At 33.6% G+C, this 17,088-nt stretch overlaps 1 protein-coding gene across 3 annotated transcripts in view; it reads left to right on the top strand.

Annotated features, from left to right (window-relative positions):
- The window catches only part of LOC118182141 (cytochrome P450 2J6-like), a 145,976-nt gene that overhangs the window by 37,143 nt on the left and 91,745 nt on the right, over positions 1-17,088 (top strand). For all 3 annotated transcript variants that reach the window (XM_085816626.1, XM_085816629.1, XM_085816633.1), the window contains exon 3: positions 8,125-8,231. In XM_085816626.1, coding sequence (XP_085672752.1) covers positions 8,125-8,231 — 107 coding nt within the window. The remainder of the gene's footprint in view (positions 1-8,124; positions 8,232-17,088) is intronic.

Below are 17,088 nucleotides of genomic sequence, written 5' to 3'. Positions count from 1 at the left end.
AAATTTTGCCTTGATTATTGAATACAGTTTGAAATATAAAATATGTTATTGGAAAAATATTAATATAACTGAACTAAATGTTTTAATGAAATAAGTCTGTTTTATGGCGGTGGAGTAAAAGGAAGGAAGAATTGTTCTTTCTTAATAAAACAATCGCCTACGATCTGCTTCACTGCGACAATCCCAAAGAAAGAGAAAAATCTTATTTTTGGTTTCCTGAAATTCAAAGCTTGTGCTATGCGCCTCATTAATCGATTTCGTCCTTCTCAGAGAATGTTTCAAAGAAATTCAGTGCCCAAATTTCCTCTTTCCTTTTAGGCGTTTTATCGTATGTTGAGGGAACTTTTCTGAAACTACTTAATGACTTAGAGGCACTTTTTTCGCCCTAGTTTCACCTATCTAACTTAGAAATCGCATATTAATTGCCGAAGATTCTTAAATTTGTGTATATAGGAACTTTGGGAAAGAACGACACAGATATTTTCCATCTTAGACGTTGATCAAGCGATCTCTGTATTATGATCTAATTAATGTTTTGTACTTTATTATCTGTAAATATCTCACGCGAAGAGTAACCTAGAAATTTACAAAGAAATTAATGAGTACAATCCCTCTTTTCTGCAAATACACGCAGCAAGTTAGGATTTCAATTATCCAGATAAACACTTGATGTAATTAAAAATTTTATATGCAATCTGTGCTAATTTCTTTAATTCGATAAATAATGTATTTGAGTTCACTTTGCGATTAATTAGTTTTTTATTTATTGTTTTCAATATTAAGGTATAAATGGCCTTTGAGAACGCCATCCATAAATTTGCAGCGAATGATTTCATGTTTGCAGTTGTCTCAATATTTTCATAAATATCTTACTTTGGTCTTTGAATTATATATATATTTTTACATAATAATATAAAAGAAGCTTATTGTGTTATTTATATGTACCACAAGAATAGCAATTAGTAGATGGCTTTTCGCTGTCTCCTTACCGTGCTGTTATTCTAATATTACATCATAATCATTCTTTTTCTTCTCAAGTGTTTTTGACAAACGACATTTTTGAGTGAACACTCTCAGTTTCGTTTTCAGTTAGAGTATTAAGCTCTTCTTTTAGACTCTAAGTGCTTAGTTTCGATCTATGATACCTGTCTGTGTCCTTCGCTGGTTTTATACCATATTTTCATTAAGAGTTTTAAAACCTGGTTTTAGCGAGGTTTGTCGCTTACATACATAGTTCTTTAATTTTTAGTGACATTTTAATGTCTTTGCCAACTTAATAGTGCATGAAAGATACTTCACTGCAGCGGTATCTTTCTGGCAGAGAAGCTAATTTATGAGAGCTTTAGCAACTCAGTTGCAACTTTCCACACATTCATTTCCATAAATTCAACATTTTCTAATCAACAAAAGTGTCTGTCAGTATAGAAAATTATTGAACATTAGCATGACACTTTTCAGTTATTATCGCATAATAAATTAGCAATAAAATATGTTAAAATGGAGTCTTTGATAGAAAACCATCATTCGGCAATTTTTCAAAACATAATTAATAAAACATTTAATTCTACATTTAATACATTTGCTTCTTCAGAGATTCTTCAACAAAAAAGAAACAGTTCTATCTCATACACAGTCCAATTTATTAATATTGTAATACGTCGTAGTTGAAGATCCTGTAAGTAAATTTGCAAAATGTCAACGCAGCAATTGCTGTTTATCACTGGAATTTAATTCTGCTTAACATTAATTCAAATAAGATTTGGCTTAAAGGACAATAAGTTTCTCTTACTGAAAGTCAGTTGTCCAAAATTTTTACCAGAAAAATTAAAATTCCTATTGAAATTGAAATGCTGAATATCAGACAGGAAACAATGTTTATAAAGAATCGTGTGACAGCCTGTTTGCAATTCAGAGATTTAGATTAGTTTATTATAAAAAATATAAAAACAGTGTCACTCTACACGAAAAATATCCAAAGTGTAACATTTCTTATTTTAGATATTTACACTATACCGCATTTTAAGAACCATTAAACTATTTCGTCGAACTGAAATTCATAGCATTTAAATATATGTTGGTTTTCATTATCTTAAAACGTTACAACTTAGATACTGAAAAATTAGCATTTAATATTCTAAAATTTGAAAATATTGCTTTGAAAAATTTTGCAGCAAATATTGTTTAATATCTTTAACATGATATTAGCATTTTAATGAATGCTATTAGTATTAATATTAGGTTAGATAAGTTTATATAAATATGACAAATCCACGAGGGCTACCTGCGATGAGAAGGAATGCTTTCGGGATGAATATGTGATAAAAACGTGATCGTATTCAGTTTAACCGAGGGAAAAATCACGCCATCTGTATTATATAACACATAGGTATAGCAGTTCAAAATAGTTGACTCCATCAAAAACATGGTGTGCATTCCGGAATAAATGTGTGCGTTTTCTAACTTAACTCGCTTTTAAAACCTTTTTTCTTATAAATGGCCTCCAAAATAAGAATGTAAGAAGACGGTAATTCTTCGCTAAGACAGGTCAATTGAGCCCTCCTATTCATTTCATAAGGTTAGGAGGAAGAAAGGAATTAAAGTATCTTCAATATGTTTTTGTAGTATAACGAATGGCACATTGATGTGGTAAAGAGAAAGGTCCTGTGTTCGCCTCAAGATAAGTAGCACTGACTATTTTCTTAAGCTAAATAGTTGTTAAACTCTTCATCTCTACAAAAAATCTTCATCTATCTTCATCTACTACTACTACATCTCTACTCATCTCTTCTTCCATTTACGTAGGAGCCCTAAAATATATTTGTACGAAGTTAAACTAAATTAAATGTTAAATCTAACTCCCCGAAGACAGTCAGGCTACATTAACCTTCCAGTGAAGTACACCGAATAACGAACAAAGTTAAAAATAAACGTTTTTATTAGTTCTTTTATTTGTTTTTTTTTCGGTCCTACAATTTATACAACATGTGTAATAATAGAAACAATCTCCATTACTTGTGGGTTTAAAAAACAAAAGTTGACTTGAAACTTAAGAATTTAAACTCTGAGATTTAAAAGATAAATCACGCATGCTATGTTTAGTTATAGCCCTCAATTTTTTAGAGTAAGCACAACTAGCAAAGTTAAAGTTTAATTAGAGTAAATTCGAAGCTGGGAGAAAATAGTTTCAAATTGGCCAGTCAATGCTGCCAAAAGCTCCTTCTAACACTCAGGAATTTTGTACTTAGGTGCATTAAATAATTTGTATCGTGTTGGAAGCCATCGAAAGGAGAAATGATAGCGGAAGTTGAAAGCTGTTAGATAATTCTTCAATAAACATAAAACCCTCCATACTTTGCGCCTTTATTTGACTGATATACTACGAAAGCGAAAAGTTAAACAACTGATTCTTATGTGAACCAATCACAGCAGTATGTTTATAGAAGACGGTAAGGTATAGCTTGTGTTTTTGCTTTCATTCATACAGGGCTAAACATCCGCCTTTAAGATAGAACATACACTTCTCAGGGTTAACGACAGCACATGAAAACTTTACAGGTTTCTAGCAGACATTTTGGCAATAGATACTTAGGTTTTTGTCGAAATGTAATAATAAGCGACTGAATATATATTTCAAATTCTTAGAGAACGGAATGGGAACAGTGAAAACAGTTTTACTTGCAAAGTACAATTCTGTGAATGACCTAAAAAAGTATGATTCGATTTCATAGAACTAACTTTCTTATATCTTAGTCTGTTCATTTATTTTTCTTAGTCATTATCTTTTCTTATCTCAGGTTTACGTGTGTAAATAGAAATGTAATGTAAATGAAAATAATGCTTTAATGTAAATAAAAATGTTCGTGTAAAACCGAGAGTTTTTCCAAATGAAAACCTGAACATGAAACTACTTAAAATCCTTATCGCTTAAATTCGTTTCAACTTCGTTGCAAATGTCCCCTTATTCACTGGACGTATTTATTATTTATACTGTATGTTTTGTATTCTTAATAAAGAAATCACAGTTTATTTCTGAAATGATACTCTTTCTAAACCCGATCTCTTGAATCAAACCAGCTGTTGTGTGACAGAAAACATATTCTTCACGATGAAGTAATGGCACAAATACATGGTTAAAGTTACAGTATGGATTACGGGTCTTTTATTTGTATGGCAAGCATAAAAATAAATATGTTTAAAATTTTAACAGTTTCACCTGATATTATAAGATTATGCATTAACAATCTAGCAGGAAATGTACATGCAAATCACCAATGCCAAGCAAACTTAAAGAACATACTCAAGCATTTATCAAGTTACGTTCATTTTTATCTCTCTTAGAGCGAATAAAATATGAATTTTACTACAATAGGAAACCTTAGTACTAGATAAAATTTCTGAATACCTTTACATAAAAATACTCTCAGGGAATGTTTCTGATTAATTATACAGAAGATATAGAAATTATTTCAATTTCCGTTAAAATTGACGTGGATGTTAATACCCATTCAGGCTTCTATATGTTCCATTTTAAAAGGATTTCATTATTCAAAAGGCCATATTTAAATTTGTCATACAAATTAATAATCACAATGTCTGTTTTAGAAAAATTACTTCAGTAATTGCTTTAATTATGCCATTTGTATTAACGTCTTGAAATTTATATGGTTTCTTTTTACGGTAAAATTTATATATTAACATTTCCTCACGCGTATATGTTTAATATATTGCCACAATAAGAATTCAAATAATTCATATTTTTTCCTTTTATCCTGTTTTTAGTTATAAGTACTGAAGTATAAGAATACACATACGTACATATTCATACACGCAGTTTTAGTTTAAAATCGTTCGAACGGAACTATACTTTAAATTTCCAGGAAGATATTTATCACGATTCCAGGATTTTTTATATGCGGCTAAGAGAAGAGTGCAGGGGAGTAAGGGAAAGCTTGTGTTTTTGCTTCCGTTCATACAGAGCTAAACATCCGCCTTTAAGAAAGAAGATACTCTTCTCAGGGTTAATGACAGCACATGAAAACTTTACAGGTTTCTAGTAGACATTTTGGTAACAGATATTTAGTTCTTTGTCGAAAAGTAATAATAAACGACTGAATATATATTTCAGAAATTTCTTTCTGAAATGCTAAAGCGCTTCTTAAGAATTCTGTTTCATACCACTCTTGCTCTTTGCGATTTCGAAAGCTTCACCACTCCGACGAGTTAACAGCATTTCGTTGATAGCAGCCATCGTAATAAAAAAGACAATTCGAGACTGGAAATGCATTTCCTTCAGAAACTTAAACGAAATTTATTTGATTTATCGTCCCTGTAGGCACACTTCTAATCTGGAACCATTGCCAAAGGCATCGGTGACTGCCAGATTTTACGCCGGTTAAGAGACCATGTTTCACTGAAGCGATACATTACATCACAAGTACCCTAGGTGATTTAGATCTGTGCTGTATTTTATCGTCAGGGTTCTTTTTTACCTAAATGATGATAGGAAAAAAAAAGAAACTCATTCGAGACTTGAACTGTTATTTTCTAATTTGGAAAATAGCGACTAATAAATCGTCATGATATCCCTATTGTATACTTCCGTGAAGCTATGAATTTAAATGCTGCTAGACATTTATTTCTTTATATGATATGCAATTGTTTCCTCATGTCTTGATCAAAACTTATACGCAACTAGGAAATTATGCTTTATCACGCTAAACCTATGTGCCGTTTAAAAGCATTAATTAATATTTGACTGTATGTACATAGGGAAATGTTAGTCGATCTGATATGTCACTACAAGCTTAACCTTTTAATACAAGATATATAATATTAGCGGTATAATGTTAACATAAACTTATAAACAACACTGAATTAGTAGATAAAATATGGGCAACATAAAAAATACACAAAATAATAAATAAAATATACAAAATAATAAATAAATTTGCAAAATTTTATATTAATTTAATAAACATATAAAGGTAGAATATCGTGAAGCAAATAAAACAACATGTTTAAACAAATGTCAACACTTTCCATCCCGATCTGTTTCGCTATATTTCTCTCGTTTAACACAAACAAACTGAAGATAATCTACTTTTCCCCTGTAATATAACAGGTACTTTTTTCAGTGCTTTCCATTGTTGCGATTTAATTTTGCTCATGAATCCAAATTAACTCATAAACACAAAGCACACATGAGCTATAAATGTCTGAGTGACTGTTTTCATTACACTGAACCTTCTTCGAAAGTGGTCATATGAAGTGTTGCATTATGCACTTCCAATAGTTCCTTAGTATATTGAAACCAAAACATTTTTCAAGTTACTTTTTAGTCCTTTAGGGACTTTGTCCCTGAAGGACTATTGTTTTTGTTTTGCGATTTTGTGTTGAATCACTATAAATGTTTGTTTCACTTTTCAAACTGTTGCCACCAAATGTTAGAGTTCTGCATTATATTTGTGATAAAACAACGGTACATAGAGCCATCGAAATTTGAATGATTTAATCTTCCTACGAATATGGGCATGTTGAAGACCAAATTTGAAATTTGCAATTTGTTTTATGATCGATTTCATATTTTGTAAACCTTTAACGAATTTTTTATTAACAAACTCAAGGATTTCAAAGCGAGCAATGGCAACACTCTACAGGGAAAATAAAACCTTTTCATCTCCAGCGCTCGGAACTGTGTATTGGAAATTCTAAAGATAGGCTCATTTCAAAATTATTTTGCGACATTGCTATTGAACTGAATTTTATGTTTTAAGTGCAAAGAACATCATATATAATAAGTAAAGGTAACACACAAAACGTTAAAAAACGTCCCTTTAGACGTAATTTAAAATCTGAAACCTTTCAGATTTTTTTGAGCTATTTTTGTTAAGAATTTCTTCAGTTTTTATTTATTAATGTATTAATTTTTATTTTCAGTTGTTTTAATATGCAGTTGTTTTTAGAGAGTGGATATTGAATAACTTGCAATCCATTTAAATTCTGTCTATTCAAAATAAATAAAAATTTCATTTTTAACTAATGTATAACGTGAGCTATAAAATTGCTAGATCATACGTTTGAGATTTTGATCATTCAAAATCTCTTTGAAAAATGTCTTTCAACTATTTAAAACTAAAAAATACTTAAGAATTAATAACAATCTTACGAAAATGCTTCATCACAGTTTTCTGTTAAAGATATTCCTAATGGTAATACCACAATATACAAATAGACTTGACAACTTGAACTCTATGCAGATTGGAGAAAATATGCACAAATTGTCATATGTTTCTAGCTGGTAAATATGATTCCTGGTAGTAAATTATTATTAGCATGTTATTGATATAACTGATAACTACCTTTAATCCTCATTTCTTTATTTAAAATTTCCTCAGCTATTAACTCTTCTCACCTCCATTTCCACGAATGCCAAATCTTTCTGAAATTCACAGTGACAGGTGATGTTTTCAAATGTTGTCTAACTATCGTTCATTACTCTGCAAATAGGGATACACTTGTGTATTTATTTCCGAACTTTTAAAAGTAAATATATATATGCATTAGTAGTATTTGCACAATCGCTTTATTAACTAACAGACAGAAAGGAGTGAAAATTGTGCACGTGATGCTCGATTAATTATGAAATAAAAAATATACTAAAAGTTTCTCAAGGTACGTTTTTGTTGAATTAAATGCATGAAACTACGTTATGTTCTTCAAACTGTCACTAGAATTTATGAAAGGAGAAATTATGGCTTTGGTTTATGAAGACGCACGAGCTCAGATTACGTATCCAAGCAAGATTAATCGGTCTCAAACGGTAAGGAGTATTCTTGGTAACACAATTATGTATTGGATAATGCATTCATCGCTTAACAACGCATTATCCTATACATAATCGTGTTATCAATAAAAATCCTTACTGTTTGAGACTCCTCCGTATGCATTGCGTAAGGGCAACGTTGCGGTACGAAACATTAGATCTTGTTTCAAATCCGAGATGGAGACTAGCACTTGACATAAACAATTATCAAATGTAAAATAAGATTAAGTTGCTTTCAGGGAATTCTGTATATCTGCGATTTCCTAACTGAAATTATTCATGAAGTATTTTTCATCTGTTAGGTTTTAGTGTCAACAGCGGAATTGTATGGATGGAGCAGAAACGATTTGCCCTGCATATCATGAGAGATCTAGGATTTGGTAAAACGCGGATGGAAGTCCACATAAAGGTAAATGATATTCATTCTCTTAAACCAATAAATTTCTGCAAATAATCACCATTCATACAAGAACAAAAGACACAAAACTTTGCCTCACGAACTTCGTTAGAACTCAATATTCCATTGAAGCAGCTTCAAAGAAATATTGTTCAAAATAGGGACTTGTTAATTAAAGCAAGAAAGTAACGGCTAACTTATCTAAATGATACGTGTATTACGATGAATCCAAATATTTTCAGAGTTCTGATGGTTTGTTGAGAACAGGCCGAGTTTAAGGTGTCCAAATTCTGAAACAAGCAGTGTATCAGCTTTCTGCGTGCAGGATTTGTATAAGTCTTATTACTTCACTGATTATTATTGTATTCTGCAAGACACACTGAAATTAAAAAGTATTAAAAGAAAAATGCAGAAAAAGATGCAATGCAAAATCATTATTAAAAACACAAATTTATATTTATTTTACTCTAGTTTACTGTGCCTTTCCACAAATTTATTGGCAATAGATAAAGGACATCTATCATTTTGTCATCGTACACGTCAAATAAATGAGACAGGCTTTACAATATATAAAATCAGTTGTTCTTCTGATGTTCAGTTACGTTGGAAGTTACTTGCCTGTTTCAAAAACAAGGCAGAATTTAGTAAACCAAGTATCTATTATTTTGCCATATATTTTGTACTTTTGACCTGTTTTTAAAATTAACCTTAATGAGACCGTGAGACATCATTGCGAGTCTTTTATTTTTATTTCCATAAATATCTCGTACAAATCTTATGCAACATTTTCCCGTAGATTTTAATAAAATTAAACTGAGAATCTCAGTAAAATGTAGAAATATCAAGATAATTCAAGGAAATTTTTACTTACGTCAACAGCACTCCAACGACTACCATTGTGTAAACCGATGGGTGAAATATATCTGAAACTAATTCAGGAAATACCTCAATTATAATTTTTATAAAACAACTTTTTATTACCTCTTAGTCTACTCTAAAGACAAGTCACTCTCCTATGCCAGATTTAAAATTCGAATAATTTGTGAATTTTAATAATGTTTCAAATGAAAAATTCTGAATGAAATTTTTTTAAAGTAATTCAGCTTTAATGAACAAGAAATGAAATTTGCCAGATCCTATCTCTAAAGGAAAAGCTATCACCCTCCTATCAGCAAGATCAGTAAATCAAATGTATAGGAATCAGTAAATCAAATGTATAGGAATCAGTAAATCAAATGTATAGGAATCAGTAAATCAAATGTATAGGAATCAGTAAATCAAATGTATAGGAATCAGTAAATCAAATGTATAGGAATCAGTAAATCAAATGTATAGGAATCAGTAAATCAAATGTATAGGAATAAAATAGACGACTGCGTTACTTTCGGTACTAGAATTTTGTTTTTGTGTATTCAAAGAGACAAGTAGTTCGTATGAGAAATTCCATAGAAAGTTAACCTGCAAGAAAAATGAAGGCTAGTCAGCTCTTTTTAGAAAACCTTTAAAAAATCTGTCTTTTTCCTTAGACATATAGCTGTAATGAGCTCAGCCATGTTTTGATAAGTCATCCAATTCAGTCCAATTTTAAAACTAACAGCTACGATTTTCACAGGATTAAAAACATTTTTATAACAATGATCCATTTTGATCACGGACAAAGATAAGCACGATTTATATTGTCTTGGAAACTTGGTATGTGCAAGTTGTTTAAATAATTATTTTATTTTTAAGATAAGTAAAGCAGATAGTAATGGTCTTTATCGTTTCTCACTTTCTTGACTCTAAAAAACATGAAAAATTTGCAAGATAAACAAAAATGTTTTATATATATTTTTACGGTATATAAAAAGATGTATTTGTGGATTGAAAGTAATCTTTATGTGTCAGAATGGTAGACGTAATTCACTACTTTACGACTATCTTGGTAATAAAAGGGGGTGCGGATTTATTGCACTAGTGGTTTTGGAAACAGTTTATTATAGGTTAGAACTAGCCGTCATATAAAAGCAAGAGCAATATTCTTTCAGTTTTTTCCTTAAGGAAGCAATATAACACTAAATTATGTTCACAATAGAAAAAACTTCTCTATGACGTACTTTCATAGCCATATATGTTATTATCGCGAGATAAAATAGTCTATTGATCAGTTGTCAATAAATGTCTCGATACGCCTAAAATATTTGTTTACAATGGCAATAATTAGTCTAAACTTTCACAATATATTTTGATTCCAATTTAATTTGCATTGCAGAAGAAACAGTTTTATTGTCTTAGATTCCCATAAGAATGTAAGTTTTAAATTACTAATGCCTTTGATGGTGGCTGTCGACGGTTTTCTTGCGACAGCTCCTAACAACCCCCCCCCATCTCTTTAGGATTTACGACTTTGCATTGCTACGTGATTAAGAGTCATCTAGTGTAGCGCCCACCAGCAGCCGAGCGGTAAAGTCGTTGAACACTGGTAGTTCGGTCCGAGGTTCGAATTCCGCGAACGGGCTGGCTGCATGGGTGTTTTCGTGGTTTTCCCCATGTGTAACGTGTATACGAGCCAGTTTCCCTTAGAAAGTCCTCCATGAAGGCATCCCTCCTCTTAGGCAGATAGCCCTCGAGGCTTTGCCATAATCACACACACACACACGTCTAGTGTAGCTCACTCCGCCTAGAAGTTTGTTCGTCTAATTTTGAATCACCTTGTAGATAGGTAAAATAAACAGAATGTTCTCATAACTTCTAGAAATTCACCTTCCTTTTTTTGATATAATTATATGCATAACATTATACACTGGAAATATCCTCTTGCTCTGATTGCATATGGGCAATATTTTTTTCTGGCATCTCATCTCGATTAGAGAGTTTTAACACAGATTATCAAACAAGTTTATGTTCCTCTATGTATGAAATCAATTAGTATAACGGTTTGTAGAGTCATTAAGATTTCTTTTAAGCTGGAGGAGTGAAAAATGAGAAACGCCCTCGCCAGGATTCGATCGTAGACCTCTTGAATACACGCCGAGTGTGCTGCCGTTACACCACGAAGGCATGCAGAAGGCGGCGAAAAATACCTTTTATACTTCCTCTTTTAAAGGGCGACTGTATATTAGAGGACCGAATCGCCAAATCCTGGTGGTGAAGAATCCACCACCTTTTAGTTCGGGTGGCAGTGTAAAAGCATTACGGTATTTTATTTCTGGAGAGGTGAAAAATGAGAAATGCTCTCGCTGGGATTCGAATTTGGACTTCTCGAATACATGCCGAGTGTACTACCGTTACATCGCGAAGGCATCCAGAAGGAGGGAGAAAACATTTTGTGGGTTATTTTGACAGAAATATGTCTATAATAAAAGAATATTTTAACACAAAATTATGAACATATCCCAGTATAAACATTCCTTGAATTTTATAAGTAGCTGTAATATGATTTCCTTTCACCACTTTGCTCTGAATGATCACTTAAGTCTTCCATCGCAGATGCAATATGTGTTTCCAACGAAGCTACCTTTAATGTTGAAAGCTTACTAAAAATGTGAAATTTAGTTGTAAAACATATAAAACTTTAGCATAAAACTAAATTATTCAGATAAGTTCAGACAGTAAAGCAGTGATCATTTAAAATAACCGTCATCGTTTCAAGGAAGTAATCTCCATATCCTCCCTCGTCTTATCGGCACCATTATAGCTGGAAAAGCGATAAAGAAAAACTAAAAATTTAGGAAGTTCTTTTGATAACAAAATGACAGCTAATGCTCCACGGTAATCTGCATAGATTAGCTTACAGCGTTAAAGGATTATTTTAAAATGAGAAGAAAACTTTGCTATGCATGCTATTTTATCTTAGTATCAGGCTCGGAGTGATGTTTCTCTTAATTTGGGGTTTTAGGGACATACACATGACTCAGCTATTTCTTTAAAGAATAGTTATGTACGTAATTATGTTTTAACGAGAAAAAGAAACAGTATTGTACTTTAACATATGCATTCTTTGACGTGCGTTATATGTGAGAGAATCGCTAACTGAAGTGGCGGATAGTGGAGATTTACATTAGCAACAGTCAACTTGAATAACTTGTGTTCGAATCCCACATAAAGTATGATCGTTACTATGCAGAGTTAGAAGCCCTTAAACCCAGTCGACTGAATACGACAGCTAATTAATTGGACAAATATATAACAATTGTTTTAGGAATGCTTTCGAGAAGCTGAAGAAAGAGAAGAAAAAATTATCGGATTTTTATCATCTGAAATTTGTTCTATCAAGATTGGGATGGGGTTGAGAATAATCACACTGTTCCGCTGATGTACAGCATCAATCAAATACGCTTTTTATTGTGACTATTGATTGCTAAAGCCCATTTTAAGAACTCGTGATAAACAGCGAGGACAACAGATGCTCGAATTATGACTTAACAAAGAAATTATGATAACAGATTTTGGAAAATTTTTATATAGTTCTATTTATCGTTATTTAAGAGTAGATAATCAATGCCTTTTAAATAGTCTTTTTTCATGTCTGCAATATTTTAGGACTAGCAAAGAAAATTTATTGTCTGTTGTTTTTGCCATGCATTACTTTTCATTGTAAGTTTCTTGCTTTTACCTCAGTACATGCTTTTCTTACAAAAAAAAAAAAAAAAAAAAAAAAAACCTGAAATGTTTCAGATTTTAAATTACGTCCAAAGGGGCGTTTTTTAACATTTTGTGTGTTACCTTTCTTTATTAAATATCATGTTCCTCGCACTTAAACCATAAGATCCAGTGCAACAGCAATATCGCAAAATGGTTTTAAAACGAGCATATCTTTAGAATTTCCGATACAGAGACTCACGCGCTGGAGATAAAAATGTTTTTTTCTGCACAACGTTGCCATTGCTCGCTTTGAAATCCTTGAGTTTGTTAATCAAAAATTTGTCAAAGTTTTAAAAAATAGGAAATCGATCATAAAACAAATTTCAAATTTCAAATTTGGTCTTCCACATGCTCATATTCGTTGGAGGATTACGTTATTCAAAATTCGATGACTCTATGTACCGTTGTTTTATCACAATACGAGAAATATACATACATTTATGCAGATTTTTCATTATTTAATTTCTTCAAATATAATGCAGGACTCTAACATTTTGTGGCAACAGTTTGAAAAGTGAACCGACATTTATGAGTCCGACGCAAAATGCCAAAACGAAACTAATAGTCCTTCGGGATTCAAATCCCTTTGGACTAAAAAAAAAAAAATAGCATAGCAAGAGGCAGCATATTTATACTTAGTTTGATTCCCCTATTGAAATGTTTATTAATAAGCATGTTGAGACATTAGGTATTTTTGGAAGTAGGAAAGATAAAAAATATGCAACTCCTTCGCCGGGAATCGAACTGCGGACTTCTTGAATACGCGCCCAGCATGCAGACCACCACACCACGAAGGCATACGAAGAAATACCTTATAAGCATAGCCAATCAGAATTGAAGAGGATGCAATTCGCTGCAAAGGTAGATGAAAGTATGCAAATATGTTAGGTAACAGCCAATCGCGCTTTTATGTCAAGAAATATGCAAGAAAGGCAGTCTTATAAGAAGCCAGCTTTATGAAGGGTTACAGAAGTTGACTGTAAGTGCTGATAGAAGGTGTTTAAAATTTTCGTACAATTTGTTTTCAAGACATACGTATTTCTATGACTTCCAGAAGACGAATGGAAGATTCTGAGCGCTGGCATGCTGTGGGGCGCATTGAAGCAGGACAGTCGATCACAGATGTTGCTCTTTTCTTCGGCGTTCATCATTCTGTAATTTCACGTTTATGGAAACAATTCCAAACCACACAGACAGTTGTTCGAAGGCCCGCAGCCGGTCGCCCAAGGGTTACAACCCCCCGAGGAAGATCGATATATTGCTATTGTAGCCAAGCGGAATCGCAGAGACCTCCACACATGTGACATCTATGGTTACAACTTCTATTGGTAAAGCGATATCTGCAACTACTGTACGCCGAAGATTACATATGTAGTGATGAGTCGGTACTACCGAACCGGGTATTTTGTAACGGGTACTTAGTTGTAACAGGTTCTTAAAATCGGTACATCCAAGTACCCGTTACTTCAGTACCGAAATCCGTACTTTTCAGTATTCGTTACTTCTGTACCGAAACGGGTACTTTTCGGTATTCGTTACTTCTGTACCGAAACGGGTACTTTTCGGTATTCGCTACTTCTGTATCGAAACGGGTGCTTTTCGGTATTCGCTACTTTGTAACGAAAATATGCGTCTCTTCTTGGTGTTTCGGTATTCGTTACTGGAGGATCGATGAGGGTTCAGCTCACTTCGGTTTTGGTACGAGGACAGTAGTATCTGGTTGTATTTTCGAAATGGTGATATGCGTTCCTTGTGTCCATGAATGACCTTGAAATAGGGCATGGAATGGCAAACGTGAAAGGGGGAAACTTCCGTTCCGTTCGTCACGGAGACTAGAGTTTGAGGTAGTATAATTAATTGCCTTTGTGTGCGCGGGAGGACGAGTGTGAAATAGTAGAAATTTTTCGAAAGGCCGTTCGTTGTGTGTGTGTGGGGGGGGGGAATAGTAGCAGTTGGAGTCACTGTCGCCGGCATTGCTCGCTTGTGATTGGAGTCGGCATAGTCAGGAGGGAAAGGGAGGGGAGCGCTAGATGATTTGCACTTCGAATTGTGCATGTTTTAATTTTTCATCGTTTGTAGGAGAAAAACTGCTTGGATCTGAAATGATTGATTTGGTAAGTTGCTGTTGTTGGATTGGTGAATGGAATCAACTACCAACTAGATTACTTCCGTTTCCTCAACATATTTTTAGCATAAATCATGAAAAATATTTTTCGTTTGCTTGCTTAATAGGGCAACGTAAATCATATGATCCTTTTTAAATAAATATGGTCCTTTTTGTATCCCGCTGTACCTACTTCAGAAAATGTCACAGAATCTAGTGGATCACTAAGCCAATCAACATAAAATACAGATGCAATTTTAAACTTTTCTAATGAAAGAACAAAGATAACTGACCCACTTATGATAATTCTTTCCCCATCTAAAAACAGATTTTCATCTCGCCAAAAACTAAACCCAGGTCACGTGTCTAACGCAGGATTGTCAACGCCTGCTTTATCCCCCAGGACGTGACGACCCTCCTCCGATAGGAAGAGAGGTGAACTTTGACCTGGCAGTCCGAATCTTCTTTTTTTTACTCTCTCTGGAGCTTATTTGAGGAGGGAAAAACTATCGAATGGAACCGGTCTATTAACGACTTCCGCTGTTCACTCCAGCTGCAATTTCTAAAATCAGCACTACTGTGTGAAAAGGATAAGTGCAATATCGCGTAATGATTTTATTAATCAGGCATGAAAGAGCAAAAAATGCAAAGGAAAAAAGGGAGGGACATGTTTGTTTACATAAACATGTCCGGATAATTTCCGGTGTTCCATTCGGGTCCGTGACACTTAGCCGACAACCACTTAGCCGACGGGACACTTAACCGACACCAGTTAGCCGACATGACATTTAGCCGACACGGACACTTAGCCGACACGGACACTTAGCTGACAGGACATTTAGCCGACAAGGACACTTAGCCGACAGGTCATTTAGCCGACAGGTCATTTAGCCGACACGGACACTTAGCCGACAGGACATTTAGCCGACAAGGACACTTAGCCGACAGGTCATTTAGCCGACAGGTCATTTAGCCGACACGGACACTTAGCTGACAGGACATTTAGCCGACACGGACAACTTCTATTGACACGGACATTTAGCCGACACGGACAGTTAGACTACAGGACTGATAGAAGGTAGACACACACATGTAGGTATCCAGCCATTGCCTTACCCTGTATATAGCAAGTGAAATTACTGAGCATAACCTTTTCCTGTGCTAGCACTAATTTCAGAAGATTTGAATGCGAAGCATTCAGATACCATTTTATCAAAGTAGGAGGTGATGAGCAATTATATTCGTAGGGAGCAATTATAGTGATTTGGCGGATACTGTATAGGCATAACTTGCTTGTAGGAATATCGTGCGAGAATCCGCAGTGTGGTGGGATCATTCATTTCGCGTTACGAAGCGCAGTTACTGGAGAGAGACATCGTAGGCTAGACTGAACTGGCTGCTGTCTTCAGCGTAGTAGGAGTAGACCGTTCTGAAAAATATGAATAATGCAATAAAAGTTATTGTTATGAAAAACGATATGTAGTTTAGTTAGGTATTCAGTAACTGTGCGGTAGTTGTCTGAGTCATAAACTCTTGTGATCAGTGTACTTCCACTTACATTTCCAGAATATATTTTGATATTTAATTGCTCTTCAAATTCTTCTTTCATCTTATCCCAATCCCCGTGAAGTCTGTTAACACTATAAGGGGAATGTATCCTGCTTTTTTGTTGGTTGTAATAAATTCACCTTCCTCTGCTTCCACATTGTCTTCAGGGTTTAGTTCCTTGAATTTACTTTTTTTGAGCTGGTTTTTCTATTTCGGAATTTGATAGAGTTCTCTTATGAGTTATTCTAGGGGTTATGTATCCTTCTTTATCTATTGTGTTTTTCTTTTTGATTCTAGATTTTTGACTCGCAGTAATATCAGATTGACTTGTTTCCTGTGTTGGATTATTTAGGGTTTCTTTTTGTTTCATTTCATTAATGTATAATTCTAAGATTTGTATATCCTTTTCCATAGCATTGACGTGAGCTAAGTGAAATTCAGTCGCATTATTTGGATTGAATGAATTTTGATAAGCATGAAACTCAGAAAGCATAAATTGTTTAAGTTTTTCTAAGTTATCGCTGGTAACTTCCAGATTTCTGTGATTACACACAGATTTGATACGGTTTTCGATCGCCTCCTTGTCCATGATAT

The sequence above is a fragment of the Stegodyphus dumicola genome, chromosome 1 (assembly GCF_044657685.1).
Source record: "Stegodyphus dumicola isolate Sdum_Otavi_A_Nest chromosome 1, ASM4465768v1".
In the NCBI taxonomy this organism is placed as follows: Eukaryota; Metazoa; Arthropoda; class Arachnida; order Araneae; family Eresidae; genus Stegodyphus; species Stegodyphus dumicola.
This window is presented reverse-complemented; position numbering and strand designations above follow the sequence as displayed.